General features: G+C 36.5%; 1 protein-coding gene and 1 long non-coding RNA gene across 6 annotated transcripts in view; one reads left to right on the top strand and one right to left on the bottom strand.

Moving 5' to 3' along the window:
* NEGR1 (neuronal growth regulator 1) overlaps positions 1-7,884 on the bottom strand; it is an 886,690-nt gene extending 878,806 nt beyond the window's left edge. For all 4 annotated transcript variants that reach the window (XM_003830589.5, XM_034967555.3, XM_034967545.3 and 1 more), the window contains exon 1: positions 4,396-7,884. In XM_003830589.5, the coding sequence (XP_003830637.1) occupies positions 4,396-4,571 (176 nt within the window). In that variant the 5' untranslated portion in view covers positions 4,572-7,884. The remainder of the gene's footprint in view (positions 1-4,395) is intronic.
* Positions 5,336-18,299, top strand: part of LOC134731091 (uncharacterized) — a 480,758-nt gene continuing 467,794 nt past the window's right edge. For both annotated transcript variants that reach the window (XR_010113162.1, XR_010113161.1), the window contains exon 1: positions 5,336-5,467. This is a non-coding gene — a long non-coding RNA (uncharacterized LOC134731091). The remainder of the gene's footprint in view (positions 5,468-18,299) is intronic.

Genomic DNA, 18,299 nt, shown 5'->3' with positions numbered 1-18,299 from the left:
ATACAGAAATCATTTATTTTATTGTAACTAACAGCATGCATTTCAAATCATAACTAGTTAATGTAGTCTAATAAAAAGGCAAATGTAGTGAACAAATAGGATAAGCAATAATAAATACTTGTCATATTCATTCATAAATTTACTTGTAAAAGTTTTGCGGTTTCCAATAGTGTAGAAATACGCCGTAAGCAAAAGCCTTCTTCCATATTAGAGTATCATATAGTAGGATATCACATAACTTCCATTCAAATCTATTGCATTAAAATGACAAGAGTTGTGTTTAACTCTGCTAAAGTAAAAGAAGATATCACAATTAAGGAAAGAATCTTTCTTCCTTTCTTCGATTAAAGCATGACAAGCAGATAATAGCATATTTTGAATTCATATCAGAAAGGCGGCTAAAAAAGTACAAACTTCATAGAGAAGGGCTGAATAAGAAACAGATTGAAAAAATTAGCTTAAAAATAACACGTGTTTTAAAAATGTGCAGGCACTGGGAGAATGTAAATGAGAATGTTCGTAGTATTGTTTCCAAGGAGTATTAAACATTTTTGATATGTTTACATAACAGTATTTGTTAATAAGGTAAGAATAAAGCAACTGGTTCATATTAAAGTGACTGCAAAATGATTTTTTTTAAGTCTCCTGAAATTTAAGTATTGTTCTAGAGCAGAGTTATATTCCCCTGAATTCTCTAGTTCTAGAAACATTGGGTACTGAAGCATAACCAATGTGGTTCTAGCAGTTCCTGTTCTCTACTAGATCAGCCCATGACACATTAACTCAGATCTTCCATGTTCACAAAATGCAACTCAAAACATGGAAAAAAAGTTAATGTCTCCATACAAGATTAACAAGTTCTGTTAAGAATAAAATACTGTATATATTAAATGTAGTAGCAATTAAAGTCTATATTTAATAAGTTAATGGCAACAGTTTGTGTTTATAGCAAATTACAATGTATTTTAGACACCATATATTTTTTAAATACAAAGCTTAAGAAAGGGAAATATCAAACATTACTATATTGAATATCTGTATCATTAAATACTTTATCAAGAAGGTCCAAATAATTCAAGTGAATCATTCAGAAATTTAGCACAGAATAACATTATTAAAAGTAAGAAACATCTTTACACTTCATATATATGGCTTCACTAACCCTAAAAGACAAAGTTAAAATGATAAAAATATTAAAATTATTAAGTGGAATGTCATCATAAATCCTGTATTTAAGCTAAACAGAAAAGATGATTTACAAAATGATAGATACAGTTAGATAACAGACTGAATTTCCCTTGGGTATTATAACTCCACTTAAGGAAAGTTTTGTTTTTCATGATCCTCTTCTCAAAAACAGATATTCTGGCACTTAGGAGACAGAAATGTATCATTTGACCTTTAAACTTCTGTTTTATTAGTGCAACCACAAGCAACAGAGTCACTGACTGGCATGTTTGCACTTTAAGGCCTTTAGCACTTAAAATTATTTGATAACTGTTATGCCACTATTTGTTTTTTATTAAAGACACTGTGAGGAATATGTTACATTAAAAATAGAATATATTGGGCTAAGCTTGATGAATGATATGTAATTTGGTTAAGTGTTCTCTTGAGCACTTCATTCATGTATTTTGATGGGACAAGGGCGTATGTTTGAAGGGTAGAATTTTGTTTTGTTTTCTAGTGAGTTAGAGAATAACAACAGATATGGTTTTAAGTATACAAAGAAAAAACAAAATATAACTGTAACATTACTCTTGATTAAAAAACAATGCATCACCTGAGTTGCCTATACTCAATTAGTCCTTAAGCTCTATCTGTAATGGTCTATGATCAGAGGAAATTACCAGCTGTAGAGAAGAGTCAAGAAAAAAATAACTGACAATATTTAACATTTTCTAATGGAGAGAGAATTTCTTATAAATGGATACGTTAAATTAGTTTAAAACCTACCGACAATGTAAGAAGTTCAACAACTGGATAATTGTTAGAGAATTTCAGAATTACTGTAAGCAAATTGCTTTGAGTAAAAGTAATGCAGTTCAAATTTCTATTTCATATGATAAAAAAATTTAAAAACTAAAATCTAATTTGTTAGAAACATTATTGAGAAGACACAGAGACTCTGTTCTCTTTAAGAAGTTTGAAAGTCAAAAGTTCCCTCAGTATCACAAAATGCGGGATATAGCATCAAAATGGATGAGGTACAGAGCACACAAAGTAAACAAGGACTGCACCGAACCAACAACACTGGAAATATATGGTCCCCACATATTAGGGAAGCTTCACTGTTGGAAGCAATGAGTGAACTAAACATGGGTCTCCTGGAAGCAGAATGTGGGTCCAGCTATCTTCACTAACCATAGTATTTATTAAATTGTTGTTTGTTTGGGAAACCAAATGCCAGGATATATTATTGAAAGAAAAGCAGTCTCCTAAACCCTTTAGGGTGGAAATGGTAATGCTCACTACAAATAAGCAATATGTTGCTTGCTACAAAAATACATATTGCAGCTCCCATGATATGTGTTTGCAATCTCTGAAGATGGTGTCTTGCCCTTACCACTGTTGTTCAAACTTCTAAAACAAACTTAACATAAAGAGAAAATACAGGCTTAATTTATATCCTCTCTGTGACAAAGAGTTTATCACTGTTACCAACAATGAAAAGTTTTTTTTTACTGTGTAATATCAAAGATATTAGTTACTTTTGTATATAGTGGCATTTGTTATTCAAAACAGAAATTATTAAAAACATGTATTAGTGTATATTAAAAAATATGATAGTATTCCAAATTTGAACTCATAGGCATGTTCCAAAAGGTGTAAGTCATATACCACACCCACATCATTAAATTTAAATATGTTGCATGTTTCAAACAGAAACATTTCCCACTCCCTTTCACCTTAGACATGTCATGTACACTGATGTTGTGCAAGCCACACTTACAAGCCAACTACCACCCAGTGGAGAAAAAGAAGATCTTTCAGGGAAATGTGAGGTGGGGTGGCAGGGGGAGAAGGGAGGGTGATGGGAAAGAAATGAAGGAATAGGGCGTTTAGCTTTGTTTAGATCTAAGCTTTGCTGATCATCCATTTATATTTTCATAGGAAATAAAATATTCTCAGACTCCCACTCTGCAGTGTTGCTTAGGGGTAAAATCAGGGTATGGATGTTTATTAATGACAAACCACCTCAGAGCTCAAGCTCAGAGGAAAGAAGGGAAAATGAGAAAAATAAGTAAAAGTGAAGACTGATGGAGGGAGGAAGGTAGGAAGAAAGAGGGGATAGAAAGACACAGAAAGAGAAAAAGAGAGAAGCAGAGACAGAGTGAGAGCAGCGAGTGAGACAGGCAGTGTGTACACATGAGTGAGTGACTATGTGGAACAGAGAAGGAGAGTATGCCTTTTAAAAACAGTGAGAGACAATCTGAATGTGGAAGTGGTTCTTACAGCATGGAAGTGCCAGTGCATGTGAGGATGTGAGAGTGTGTGAGTTAGTATGTTTATGGAAATAAGATTTATGAGGGTGAGTAAATGGTACTGGAGGGGAACAGTGACCATGCCTGTGTGTGCCACAGGGGTGGGAAACGGTATGGGGAGAGGGATGAGAAATGGGAGTCAAAAGAGGGAAGACAGGGCACAGGATAGGGACATTAAGGAGGAATAAAAAAATAGACAAAAAGAAAAAAGGGTAAAAGAGAGGAGGAAAGGGGATTAAATGTGAGGAACAGAAATTAGAGTCGTGGAGATAAAAATGAGAAAATATGAGAAGAAATTTTAAAAAGGAGGGAAAAAACAGAAAATAGAAAAGGTATGAAAAGAGATATTGGAGGGAAAAAGAGTTACAAGGAGGTGGGGAAAATGGTATAAGAGAATGAGGAAGGAGAAAAGAAAGAAAACAGAAAGCGGTAAAAGGAAAGAAAGATAAAGAGCAAGAAATCGAGCCTAAGTGTCCAAGTCAGAGGGAAAATAAATGGGAGCAGAGAACAGCAGTTTGAAAGAGTCGCTTATGCTGGAGTAAAATAGAAACAAACCTGATAAACTTGTCAGACTCTCCAGGAGTACCCCATGACAGTAAAACAGAGACCTTGTGCATTGAGTTTCAAAGTGGCACCTGCCCCTCCTTCTAAACCTGACAGTTCACTCATCCCCAGGCTACTTGGCGTTCCGGCAAAGTGCTTTAGCATCACGAGTCCAGCTTGCTACCTGCCCCAGCATAAACGGGCCGGGGCTCCGGAAAGAATCTGCACCTGGAATTCTTGGGATGTGGTCTTTCCATGATGAGCACCACCAGCATTATTGCTTGTGTTATAAAGAAGGCAAAGAGGGTTCAAAGAGAGACAGAAAGATAGACCGAAACAAGTACGAAAAGCACGCCGTTCTTCCTACCTAAGCACCGCCGTGTCCCCTTTTCTGACCATCATGTTGTCCACGGCCGCCCAGGGGAAGTCCACACTCTGTCCAGCCGGGAGGCAGGAGGGTAGCAGGCAGCACAGGCTGAGGAGCACCGCCGCCAGCCACTGGTTCGAGCAACAAGCACCCTGCACCAACAGCATCATGTCCATCCCTGCTAGGGCTGCTCACTCTCCAGCAGCTTTCAGCTCGCACTCCCCCACCCCCTGGTGCTGGCGAGTCTTCCCGGGAACCAGGCGGCGCGCCACAGGATTTTTTTTTTTTTTTTTTTTTTTTTGGTGGGTGGGTGGGTTTCTTTTCTTTCTTTCTTCCCCCCACCCCAGTTGTTGGGTGTTGTTTCTCTCTTTTTGTTTTTCGGTGTTTTTGCCTCCCCTCCTCCTCTTCGCTTTCCCTCCCTCCCTCCCCTCCCTCCCCCTGGCACCACACTACACCTCCTCTCGGTTGCTTTTGGCCGCGTCCGGAGTGTGTCTAATTCTCGGGCGGCTCGCACACCATCTAGCGAGGAGGCGAGCGCGCCGGCGAGTGAGGGAGGAGGCGCGGCGGCGGCGGAGGAGGCAGGGCGAGCGGCGGCGGCGGCTGCAATCCCAGCAGCAGCAGCAACAGCAACAGCAGCAGCAGAAGCAGCGCGGAGCGCTGCGCCGGCCGCCGGCCCCCGGGCTCGCGCGCGTTGCCAAGCGGCCGTTTCCTTAGCAACCCCGCCAGGGGACTGGGGATGGAGAAGGGAGGGGGATTAAAAAAATAATAAAAAGAAAGAAAAAAGATAGCAAGAAAAAAAAAAAAGAAAAGCAAGACAACGAAAAAAAAATAGGAGGAACTGTATCACAATTATGCAAACTAAGGGGGAAAGAGAGGCACCTTAGAATGAAGGCTTTCCTTACTGTCGTAAGCGCTAGAGGGATGCTTTGCTAGAAAAGTCTCCGTGTCAGGGCTGGGGTGAAGAGAGCTGAGGGGCGCTTTGCCTTCCCTCACCGGTGCGTTTTACCTCTCGAGGCACCGTAAGTTTGAAGTCCTCCAAGTTGTGGTCGGCGCCATCATGACGCCGGCGACTGTGAGTTGTTTTTTTGTTTATTTTCTTCTAATCTTGCCTGGGTGGCTACGCTGCAGTTAGCGAGCAGCCAACTAGTTCTCTTTGCGTTTTCTCGGGAATAGGTAGGGACGGTGGCGGGGCGCTGCTTTTTTGCGGGGACACGAGGAGGTGCAAGGCCTTGCGGCAGAGCAGCTTGCGTGTTTGTGGCGGTCGGCCCGTATGGATTGCAGGACGCCCCTCTTTTATCTGTGGGTGTTGACACTAAGTTGTGTGTGTGAGTAGGGGATTGTTTATGGTCAACATGGAGTGTGTGTGTGATAGAGAGCGTGTCGTGCGCGCGGGGGCCTGTGCACGCGCGGCACGCAGGCGCGCTGGGAGGGACGGGGCGGGTCGTGCTGGGATGTGGAGTCGGGAAAAGACTGCAATCAAGTGTTTTAATTGTGTAGAGCCAGGCGGTCCAGTTATGTAAGAGGCAGTTTAACCCATTTGAGCCTATCAGGCCGAATAATCGGCGCATCCGAGTCAAGGCAGGGCAGAGTTAAGGGGTTTAACGAGTCGCAGGGTTGTATTTCTTAACAGCCTCTACACCGCGTTAACAGGCTTGCTCCTCCGCGGTGCAGAGCGGTAACCTCCGCTTCCCCACGCAGCAGCCCCTCCGCAGCTCGCCGGGCTGTTTTCAGCCCTGCCCTGGCCCAAGGCAGAAGGAGATACTAGGCGTGGGGCCACCCCTACTCTTTTTTCTTCTTTCCTTCTTGAACTCATTTCCAGATTCAAGATCCCTAAGCTTTTCCGGGCCATTTGCAAATCAATGCGAGAACCGAGGCTGAGTCGTTAGCAGTTACACCAATCAATCTTGTTCAGCGAGGAGTTTGGGAAGCAGAGCGGGGAAGTGAAAATGGAAAATAAGTAATTAAAAAATAAGCTCCCTCCCCCTCACACACTTTTTCCCTTCCTCCACCCCATCCCCCTTTAGCAGTGTTTGAAGAAGATATTCTTTGCCAGATCCCAGTTCTTCTTTTGGAGGAAATAAAGCAAAACCTCACACGTCCGTAACTCGTTTTCCATAATGCTAGCAGGGTCCTTTGGCAAAGCGCACCGAAGCAATACTCTCTGCAGGGGTCAGCATCCGGCTGCCTCCGCAGACTGAGCTCTTTACGAGGCAGGCAGGGAGTCGTTTTGCTTGGTGGTAGCAGTGTTCAGAGTGATTTTTATCGCCATGCACGGGGATATATGGGGAAAGGGAAGGGTTCCCATCACCTGTGACCACCCAGACTGGCTTACAGAAGAATCCTTAACTAGCAACACCTCCCTGCTGAACTGGCACTCCGAGGCTGGGCAGCTAACGGAGACATTTGCGGCAGGAGTCACTGATGTTAGTATTCTGCCTTAACTCTCAAAACCGACTCGGAAACTGAGAGTGCAATAGTTTCAACCGCATTTTGAAACATCAATAAAATGTTAGTCATTTGCGGATGAATGAAAACATTTTCTTTACCGTCTGGTATGCTAGGGAAATAATTGTCAAATGACAGACTCTCACTAATATCGATGCCAAATACCTAACTAACACTGTCATCTTGTTAACTGCATTTTTCTATCTTGCGTGGCACGCTGATGGATAAAGCGTAAAATTATCTAGGGCAAACGGGGGATTCGAAGAATTGACATGTCACATACATGGGCAAAGCTATGCAGTATTATTTAGCATTTCAGTAGAAACGAGCTAGATTCTATTGAAGAGACACAGAAGGTATAGCTTCCTGCATTGTGACTCAGTTTAGTGCTATTTTAAGCAGGGATGGGGGTGCCAGTGTTTTCTAGTACAAGCTATGAAAAGCATCCTTTTCTGACTGCTGTTTCCCAGAGATCTGACATCTTCAGTGTCCACGGGGGTGGGGTGGGGGTGGTAGGAGGAGGGTTTTCTTTGACCAGGGATGGAGCTATGCTGCAGTTTTAATATGTACAACAACCCTTCAGGCTTGTAAACGGAAACTGGAGCCACTTCTTTTAAAGACAGTTTCCTTTCCTTATTTCTAGTTTTTATCTCAACTACCATTCACAGATCACACTTAACTCTTGGAGAACCCATCTAAAGAAAGCAATGACTGAACTTAGTGTATAGATGTCTGGATTATGGGGGAAAGTATTTACAGGTACGTCACTATTATTTACAGCAAGTGCAAGAATGTCAGGTAGGGCAGCCTCTCCAGACCCTTGTACTTCTAGTCTTCTGACTAAAGAAAATGAATTTAAAAGCTTTTATGACTTCCTATTCCCTAAACCTTTCTAAGGGCAAAACATCTGACAGGCTTTTACGTGGTTTCTAATATTTGCTTTTGAAGTCCTGGAATTCTTACAAACAGAGACTTAAATTCGGATTGTCTTGGCTCTTTTTGAGGGAAAATCGAAACAAAACCAAACAACAACAAAATGAGAAAAAAAAGCTTAAATAGCAAATAGTTCCTTAGTAGAATTTTTTGAAGTAGAAGAATTAGTAATAGCATTGTTTAGAACATTTTAGAGGCAAATAGTGGAGTGGGTATAATGGGTTACTCCTTTGGTTAGAATTTTAAGGAAGTGACATTGGAATTAATTATTATTTCTTTATAATGATGTACTTTTTTTCGCTTTAAAAGCTCAACTTCTAGTATTTCAAGAAATGTAATAATCAGTAGGGAGTTAGTATAAAAGGAGAAAGGTAGAGCCTGATTATGATTGCAGATTATTTCATTATCTAGATTGATTCCACTCCTGCCTTTCATGCCCTATGACCTGTATTTTGAATCCCTAAGGATGTTGGAAAGAGTAATGTTATATAAGGAAGCTTCTTAAGATTGCTTACTTTAATAAACTCGATTTTTATTCAACAGTGTAACTGTGATTGTTAGAATGGAAAAAATAGAAGTTTACATTTGTTTATTAGTAGTGAATGAGTAAAGCCAGCTTCATCTTTCATGTTATTTTGTTTTAATACTTTGAGTTCTAGGGTACATGTGCACAACGCGCAGGTTTGTTACATATGTATACATGTGCCATGTTGGTGTGCTGCACCCATTAACTCATTATTTACATTAGGTATATCTCCTAATGCTATCCCTCCCCCCTCCCCCCTCCCCCCACCCCACGACAGACCATGTTATTACTGTGTGAGCATGAGAAGTTTTAGCCAAGACAGGTCCCAGGACCTAATGGAAAGAGCTAATGAGATCACTTTGTATTTCCTGAAGGAGGCAGTCAGGAAGCCCTTATAAACTGTACCTCTGAATAATAGCGCTCTAACTTGGTCCATAATTGATTCTGTATTTGAATTAAGCTGCCTTAAGCTTGGAGTACCTTGCCAACTAAAACTGACGTATACTGATGAATTTCAGGTCAGGGTGAGAAATACAGAGTTCCAGAAATTTGTCAGTGGAGGGGAATCTTCCACTACAGAAGTGTTTCTCAATCTAGGCCCTTTTAACATTTTGGTGCAGGTAATTTGTGTGTGTGTGTGTGTGTGTGTGTGTGTGTGTGTGTGTGGAGCGTGGGGACTTCTGTGTGCATTGGAAAATGTTTATCAGCATCCCTGGCCTCTATCCAGTAGATGCCAATAGTTGTGATACCCAGAATTTCTCCATGCATTGTTAAATGTCCTGTGGATTGGGAAGGGGATTACTCCAAGTTGAGAACCACTTCATTGTAAGTTATATTTCTAAAATATATACCATCTTGTGTTTTTCAAATAAAATAATAAAGCAGATTTTTTTGTCAAAAGTATCTCATTTGGATTCTATAGCTACAAAAAGAGCTCCTTCTCATCAGTTCAATCTCTACATTTACTTGCCATGTGGTTGAGTAGCCCAGGTTACCACAGATGCAATGAATTTAATGGCTGACAGCAACAAAATACTTTCTAGGATTTCTTCCTAAATTGTAGGAGACTTGCTCAAATAACACTACAATTATACACTAACAAAGGTCTTCTATATTGTTGTAATGTATAGTTTGGTTATAAATGTTATTGTAAAGTAGGCGAGAGGGGGTCTTTTATTTAAGCAAGTATTGAACTAATAGTTCTTTGAAAGGAAATTGTCATTTTATGTTGTTTTTTCCCAAATGAAAGTGTAAGTAAATGGTGAGCTTATTTTGGGCAATAACCCATGTAAATATTTGCCTTCTTTATATTGTGACAGCTACATATTATTCACTCTGGAAATGGCTATTGCATAAAGAAGAAGAAAAAAGCAAAAAGTTATTTGCCTATTGGGTCATTCTATTTAAATATCATATATTTATTCAGTTATAATTTATTTAGCATCTTATCTATTCACCATCAGCATTGGGGGTAAGCAAAGAAGTTAGAAGCGTATATGTGTGTTTGTATGTTTGGAGGAGTGCGGAGATACCTACTCTACTTTCAAAGCTCTTCAAGCCATTTCCATAGAATGGCCCTGAAAATTTCACCTAAGTACTTAAACAAGAAAGAACAGTGTTACAATAGATATGGGTAGAAATCATTTTCAAATAACTGAAGTTTCTACCTTTCTACTTGTAAGAAAACAAGTACAACTTTAACTATATTTCATTATATAATTTACAGTGGGTTCCAGGAAAACCAATAATTATTATTTAAGATGTTTTCTCACATATTTCTAAGAAACTCAAACACCTCTGTTCAAAAATAAACATCAAATTTTATACTTTATACTGAACTATGATGAATGTAAGTTTTTTTTTTTTTCAGGATTGAGAAGGTGGCATTTTATTTTAATTTTCTTTTTTTTTATTATTATACTTTAAGTTTTAGGGTACATGTGCACGTTGTGCAGGTTAGTTACGTATGTATAGCATTGGGAGATATACCTAATGCTAGATGACGAGTTAGTGGGTGCAGCGCACCAGCATGGCACATGTATACATATGAATGTAAGATCTTATTCTCCAAAAGAATTATTCTGTTTTATTTTATTATGTAATTTATTTAATTTCCTAAAAGGTTCTGATTTTTATTGCAGAGGTGTTTATCTTGTATATTTTCAAACTCTACTATGACTTGTTAATTTTGTCCCTTTAGCATTTTATATTTTTTTCTATAATTGATATATGTGTGTCTGTGTATATGTGTGTGCCTGTATAAATGGGAAGTACCTCACTGTGTAAACTTATGAAGACATCTTGACTAGAATTTGTAATTTTTAATTTGTGATAATTTTTACTGTTAATATAGTTTTCTTAACACAAGATTGTGAAAACATAGCTTTAAAACATAGCCCTAAGGAGAAAGAAAACTATTGCCACTTCACTCCATGTTCACTTCTAGCAACTATTGAGATTTTTATTGCTCTTGTTGTAAGTTATGATATTCATGGGTAAGTAAATCATTGGTTTTTCTTAAGATGAGAAAAAGTCAACCGGGTTTGAAGTGGAATAATTTTAAAGGACTATATCAAATACCTTTCCAAATTTATAACAGTCACCCATGTTTATGACATTTAATTTTTTTTGTTCTGAAATACACATTTTTAACAATATACTTTTAGAAAAGTGCATAGAATGTGAAGGTACAGATTAGTGAAGCACTATTTTAAAGTTAAGATCCATTTCTTTCCACAGTGATTAAGAAACAGAAAATTACCAACACTCCAAATGCCTTCTGCAAGCCTTTTTAAAATTATAACCCACATTTTCTTCCTTAAAAGTAACCACCGTAATTATTTCACCGTCATCATTTCCTCATTTTCTTTACATTTTTACTATTTAGCTTTGAATCCCTCTGAAAGAATGACTGGCTTTTATATGTACTCATACAAAGCCACAATACATCATACAACATGTAATTATAACATACACTTTTTTGTTTCTGGCTTCTTTTGCTTAACATCATATGTTAGAATTCCTCTGTGCTGTTGTGCAGCTGTTGTTCCTTCATTTCTTGAATCCATGTAGCATTTCATAGTATATCTATAGAATTATATATTTATTCATTATATTTTGGAAGATATGTTTTATATTACTTGTCTATTAAAGACAGTGATGCTATAAACATTCTTGGATATCAGTACTGAAAACTTCTCCTAGATTACACAAAGCTGAGCTGCAAGTTTTTGAGAACACTGACTGTATCAGTCAGTTTGCCACAGAAACAACCAATAGAAAGGAAGTATGTCTGTGCGCATATATATGTATACGTACATTTTATATATTATATCCATTATATATATACACATATACACACACACACACACAGAGAGAGAGAGAGAGAGAGAGAGAGATTGTTTTAAAGAATTCTCTCATATAGCTGTAGAAGCTGACAAGTCCAAAAGTCCGAAATCAGCAGGGTGGGCTGGGAGACTAGAGACCCAGGGTAAAGTTGATTTTACAGCTGGTGTCTGAAGGCAGTCCAGGGTTAGAATTCTCTCTTCCTCAGGAGACCACAATCTTTTTTTCTGTTAAGATCGTCTACTGATTAAATGAGCCCCACCCACATTATGGAGGGTAATCTACTTTACTCAATGTCTACAGATTTAAATGTTACTCTCTTCTAGTAAGTATTCTGCATAGCAACATCTACACTGGTATTTGACCAAAAATCTGCGTAGCATAGCCTAGTCAAGTTGGGAGATAAAATCAACCTTCACATTGGTTTAGTTCCAGTTCACCAGTATGCATGATGGGTGTGTCTACCTCATCTCAGCTTAAAGGTTTTTTAAGATACCAAGCCTTGGGTGTCCCTGTACTGTATTTTTTGTCACCTCAACACTTTGATAAAATTTCAGATCATGGTTATACTATAAATTGTCTTTTATTTAGATAGAACCACATGCAGAACATTAACAAGCCTTTTTTTCTTAAATCATGAGAGCAAAAACTGTAGAAAAGTCTTGCTTTTGTTGCTGTTGATAATATTGTTTGTATTTGTTTTCATCATAGACCTTGAAAAATTTTGCTATTTGAAACTATATGAAAACTATACTGTGGGGAAAACCAGTCTGGAATTAGGACAGATGACAATGTTGAAGCATTCCTACTTAGAATCAACTTCTGCTAGAGCCAGTTGAATCCTATGAACTGAGTGTAATGCTCACGAACTGTTGAGAAATATTGTTGGTTCAAATCTAGGACTCTTGCCCAGCAAGTTTTCTGAGTTCAGGTTTTATTTTTGAATTGGCCTTATAATCTTATCAATACCAGTCTGTCTCTCAAAAGAAAAAAAAAAGCAGCCTTTCAGTCACCTCTAGGATTCGAACAACCACTAATTTGTTCTTCATCACTATTATTTTGTCATTTTGATAATGTTAAATAAATGAAATCATATAGTATATAACATTTTGAAGTTGGCTTTTATTCACTCAGCATATTGCCCTTGAGATCCATGTAGGTTATTTCTTATATCAATATATTTTAGATTTTTTTCTCTTTTTATTGTTGAGTGGTCCATGGAATGGATGTATGATAGTTTGTTTAACCATGTACCTATTTTAGGACATTTTGATATTTCCAGTTTGGGGCACCTACAAATAAAGCTGCTATGAACAACAATGTATAGGTTTTTGTGTGTACCTGTTTTTATTTGTCTGGAATAGATACACCGAGGTATGATTGTGATGTTGTATGATAAATGCATGTTTACTTTTTTTTAAAAAAAACTGCCAAGCTATTTTGCCATGGCTGTACCGTGTTACATCCCAACAGCAATGCATGAGAAATCTGGCTTCTCCACATCCTCGCAGCTTTTCCTATTGTAACTAGTTTTTATTTTATCTCTTCTAATAGGTTTGTAGTGGTTCTTAATTGTGATTTTAATTTGCATTTCCCTAATGACTAGTAATGTTGAACATCTTTTTTCTGTGCTTTTTTATAATCCATGTATCCTTGTCAGTGAAGTGTCTCTTTGTTTTGCCATTTTCTAATTGGATTGTTATTTTTTCTTACTGTTCAGTTTTGAAATTTTTTTTGATATATATTATAGCTCTGAGTCCTCTTTCAGATATGTGGTTGTAAATATATTCATCCAGTCTGTAACTTTTGTTTTCATCTTCTTAACAATATCTTTCATAAAGCAGAAGTTTTAAATTTCAATGAAGTCTAGTTTACTTTTTTTTCCTTTTATGAATTATGCTTTTGGTATCATATCTAAAAAGTTTCACTAGGCACTAGTTTCTGAAGATTTTCTATGATTTTTTTTCTAAAGGTTTTTATAGTTTTCTGTTTAAATCTATGATTCATTTTGAGTCAATTTTTTTACAAGATATGAAGTTCAGGTAAAGTTGCTTTTTATTTATTTATTTTGACTGTGGATATTCAATTGCTCCAACACCATTTTAGCACCATTTCTTTTGAAATGGCTATATTTCCTCCATTGAATTGCTTTTGCATCTTTGTCAAAAGTTAGTTATGTAGGGCTATTTCTAGGTTCTCTATTCTGTTCAATTAATCTATGTGTCTATCCCTCCACCATTCCTGGTTATTTTAACTATATATAAGTCTTCAAATGAGGTAGTATAGTTCCTCCCACTTTACTCTTTTATCAAAATTATTTTAGATCTTCAAGTTCCTTTGTATCTCTATATACATACAGTTAGAATAAGTTTGTGTATGTCTAAAATATTGCTAGGATTTTTATAGGAATTTTGTTCAAAATATATATCAATTTTGGGATAATTGGGATAATATTTATTGAGACTTTCAATCCATGAGCATGGCACGTTTCCTATTTACTTTGGACTTCTTTAATTTCTTGAAACAACATTGTATAGTTTTCAACATACACGTTTAAGTTTTATAAGATTTATACCTATTTCAATTTTTTAACCATTCCTAATATATGGAAATAGAATAGCTTGTTATATGTTACTCTTGAATTGTCTTAACTAAAATCATTTATTCTATGTTAACTTTTATATTTCTTGAGATTTTCGACACATATCATTGTTTCATATATGCGTAAGATTAGTATTCAGTTTTATTTTTTCCTATTCAGTTGATACATCTTTTATTTCCTCATTTCTTTTTTTTTAAATTTATATGGCTTTATTGTATGGCTAGAACTTCTGGTACTATGTTGGATAGCTGTAGTGAGTATAGCCACCCTTGCTTTTTTTTCCTGATCTTCAAGGAAAAGCATTCCATCTTTCATCATTAATTATGGTATTAGCTGTGGAGGTTTTGTTGTTGTTGTGGTGGTGGTTGTTGTTTTGTAAGTGTTCTTTATAAAATTGAGTAACTTCTCCTGTATTCTTAGTTTTCTGAAAACTTTGTTTTGAAGATCACGAGTGGTGTTGAATTTTCTTAAATGCTTTTTCTGCATCAGTTGATATCGTGTTTTTTTTATTTTGTAGTCTGTTACTATGAAGGATTACATTGACTGATTGTGGAATACTGACTCAGCCATTTTTTAGTTCTATCAATTTTTATCAGAGGAATGTTGTAGTTTCTAACTATGATTTTAGATCCATCTATTTTCCCTTTTAATTCTATCAGGTTTGGTTCACACATGTTGCAGCTCTGTGGTTTGGTGATGTACATTTGGGATTGCTATACTTTCCTAATAGATTGACTCCTTTCTCCTTAAGTAATGGTATTTTCAGCCCCTAGCAATTTTCTCTGAAGTGTAAGATATCTAATGTGATTGGAGCCTCATCTGCTTTCATTTGATTCCCGTTTGCAATGGTATATATTTCTCTGTTTTTTTAATAATTTCTCAACCTACCTATATTATTAAATTTGAAGTGAGTTTTTTGTAGCCATCATATACCTGGGTGATATTTTCAATCTACTCTATCAAATGTACATTGTTTAATTGGCAAATTTCATTTACTTATTGATGTGTTGGAGATTAATTCTACCATTTTAATTTTTTGTTTTCTGTTTGTTCTCCTTGTTTTATTTTTCTTCTCTGTTTTCTGTTTTCCTGCCTTCCAGTGGGTTATTTGAACATTTTTAATAATTGTATTTTGATTTATTTTAGCATTTTTTAGTGTATCTCTTTGTATAGGATTTTTAGTGGTTATTCTAGGTGTTATATGCACCAACTTGTCACAGTCTACTAGTGTCAACACCTTACCTTATGAGCTAAGTGTAGAAATATCACTACCCTTTGTATCTCTTTTGCTTCCCAATTTTATAATTGGTTTCAGCATTTCTTCTGCATACACTGAGAATCACATCAGACAGCATTATACATTTTCCTTCAACCGTCAAAAATAATTTAGCACACTCAAGTCTAGGATAGTTTATTCTATTTACCTATACCTTTACTCTTTCTGTCTTCTTTGTTCTTTACTCACTGAAATAAAGTTTCTATGTTTCTCTGAGAATTCCTTGATTTTTTTTTAATTCCTGAACTGTATTTTTGCTCAATACAGTGTCTTGAGTTGACAGTTCTTTGCTTTTAGTGCTTGAAAAACATGCAACATCTTTTTGAACTTTATAGTTTCTGATAACTCTTGCCATTCAAAAATTTTTCCCCTGTAGATTGTTTCATTTCTCATGTGCTACTTTCTATTACTTTTTTTCTGTCTTGAGTGTTCAAAAGTTTTACTGTTTTTTCTCTACTATGAATTTCTTTAGGTTCAACCTGTTCTAGGTTTGCTAAACTTTTTTTTTTTTTTTTTTTTTTTGAGATGGAGTTTCGCTCTTGTTGCCCAGGCTGGAGTGCAATGGTGCTGCGATCTCGGCTCACCGCAACCTCTCACCTCCCGGATTCAAGCGATTCTTCTTCCTCAGCCTCCCAAGTAGCTGGGAATACAGGCATGTGCCACCATGCCCAGCTAATTTTGTATTTTTAGTAGAGACGGGGTTTCTCCTTGTTGGTCAGGCTGGTCTCGAACTCCTGACCTCTGGTGATTCACCTACGTCTGCCTCCCCGAGTGCTGGGATTACAGGTGTGAGCCACCACGCCCAGCCTAAACTTCTTGAATCTGTAGATTTATGTCTTATAGTAAATTTTTGGATATTGTTTGTCATTTTTTCAAATACTGTTTTAATTGCACCCTCATTTTCTTTGTTTTTGAAACTCTGATGACACAAATGTTAGATCTTTTGTTATAGTCTCACATGTCCCTGAGGATTTATTTTATTTTAGTCTACTTTCTCTTTGTGGTTCACCCTAGGTAATCTCTGTTCTTCTGTCTTCAGATTTACTGTTTGTTTATTCTGTCTACTGTTGAGCCCATTCATTGCATTCTAAATTATGATTATTTTTCTGTTGTAAAATTTCTTTTTTTTTCATCTTTCATTTTTTAGCTAAGACTCTTTTTCTTTGCTGAGTCTCTTTGTCCACAATATTTTTTTCATTTCTTTTGAACAAATTTATTTATTGTTTTTTAAAGCCTTTTTATAATACCTGCTGTAAAATCCTTGTTTGATAATTCTAATATCTGTGTAATTTTGATGTTGGCATCCATCTTTTAATCTTTTTTGCAAGTAGAAATGTTTTTGGTTCTTAATATAGTAAATAATTTTTATTGAAAACTGGATATTTGGGTATTATGAGACTCCAGAAATTATTTAAATCATCTGTTTTAGCAGTCTTCCTCTGGTATCTTTCCAGGGATGGGGTGGGGCTGCTAATATTTTTTGTGATATTTAACTGAAGTAGATCAATTATTGTCTAAAAGCTTTTTATCTTTCTAGGTTGCCCCTTTATTAGTATTTGTTAGAGCATCCTTTTGTTTTGGACTTTTAAATCTATATTGTTGCAGTTTCTAAGTTACCAGCTTCTTTAGCACCTAGTCTGGAATACATGAGGCAAAAAGGAAACCCCAGGAACTCACCGTTATATTTTCTCAGGTCCTCAGGTTCCTAACCAGTCTGTCTTCTACCTTTCAAAGTCATCCTACATGTGTTTTATATATTATTTCAGTGTTTGTAGTGTACTTAGTGGAAAGAATAAGGAAGCATACATCTAATCCATCCTTCCAAATTCATACCCCTCTTTAATAGTATTTAAATTATAAATTTATTTTTTTCTAGTATGCTCAACCCAGGCTCTCATCTCTCTATCTGAGACTGTTACTTCAGCTGAGCTTGTTCATTATCATTATATAATACAATGTAAGTGATGTCTACAAAGGAAACATAACAAAGGATGAAAATTTTGTGTGTGTGCACTTAATCACAGAACTCTGACTAAGGATTTAAAAACACCCAGGCTGTGTTTTTAGGCCACGAAAATGGCTATATTTCTATCAATCTATGTATTTTTATGTTTCTGTCACCACTGATGATTGTCTGTGTCGATCAGAAAAACTTTGTGGCAATTTACGTAAATTGTGAAGATGGCCACCTTTAATGGAAAGACCTCATGGTTAGAAATTAATGAAAAGTAAAATTTTTCATGAATGTAGTTGAAGTTTAAACTAGCAATTTTAGGTTAAATAATAGTCAAAACTGGAAAGAAAGTTGAAATAAATAGCATGAGACCTCAATTCTTGTCAAGTTTTAGCCAGTAAATGGTAAAAAACCAAAGACAAATCTGTTTCTTTGGATTCTATTTTAGCTCTTGCAAGATAAAGGGATGGAAATAATATGTAATCTCTAAGGGTGCCTTCTGAATAATTGGATGGAATATGTATATTTAGTGGTTTAATTGTATGAAATACTGCTCCTTGATCATGGGACATCTCAGTCCTTATCATAAGAGGAGATTTAATTTTGTGTACTCAGTGCTTACTCTCCATCTCTCAATTCCTCTGGATATGATTGGATGAGCTAGCCCAACAATTGGTTTCAGTTTTCTTGTTATTATTATTATTGATAAAATAAGATATAATTAAGCATGACACCTAAATTCAGGGTTTTTTTCCTAGAGATTATGGGTGAAATGTATTTGGACCACAAGATAGGGATTTGCACTCATGGATAAATAATAACA

Source organism: Pan paniscus, chromosome 1, assembly GCF_029289425.2.
Source record: "Pan paniscus chromosome 1, NHGRI_mPanPan1-v2.0_pri, whole genome shotgun sequence".
Taxonomy (NCBI): domain Eukaryota; kingdom Metazoa; phylum Chordata; class Mammalia; order Primates; family Hominidae; genus Pan; species Pan paniscus.
The sequence above is the reverse complement of the archived record's forward strand: the minus strand, read 5'-3'. Positions and strand labels throughout refer to the sequence as shown.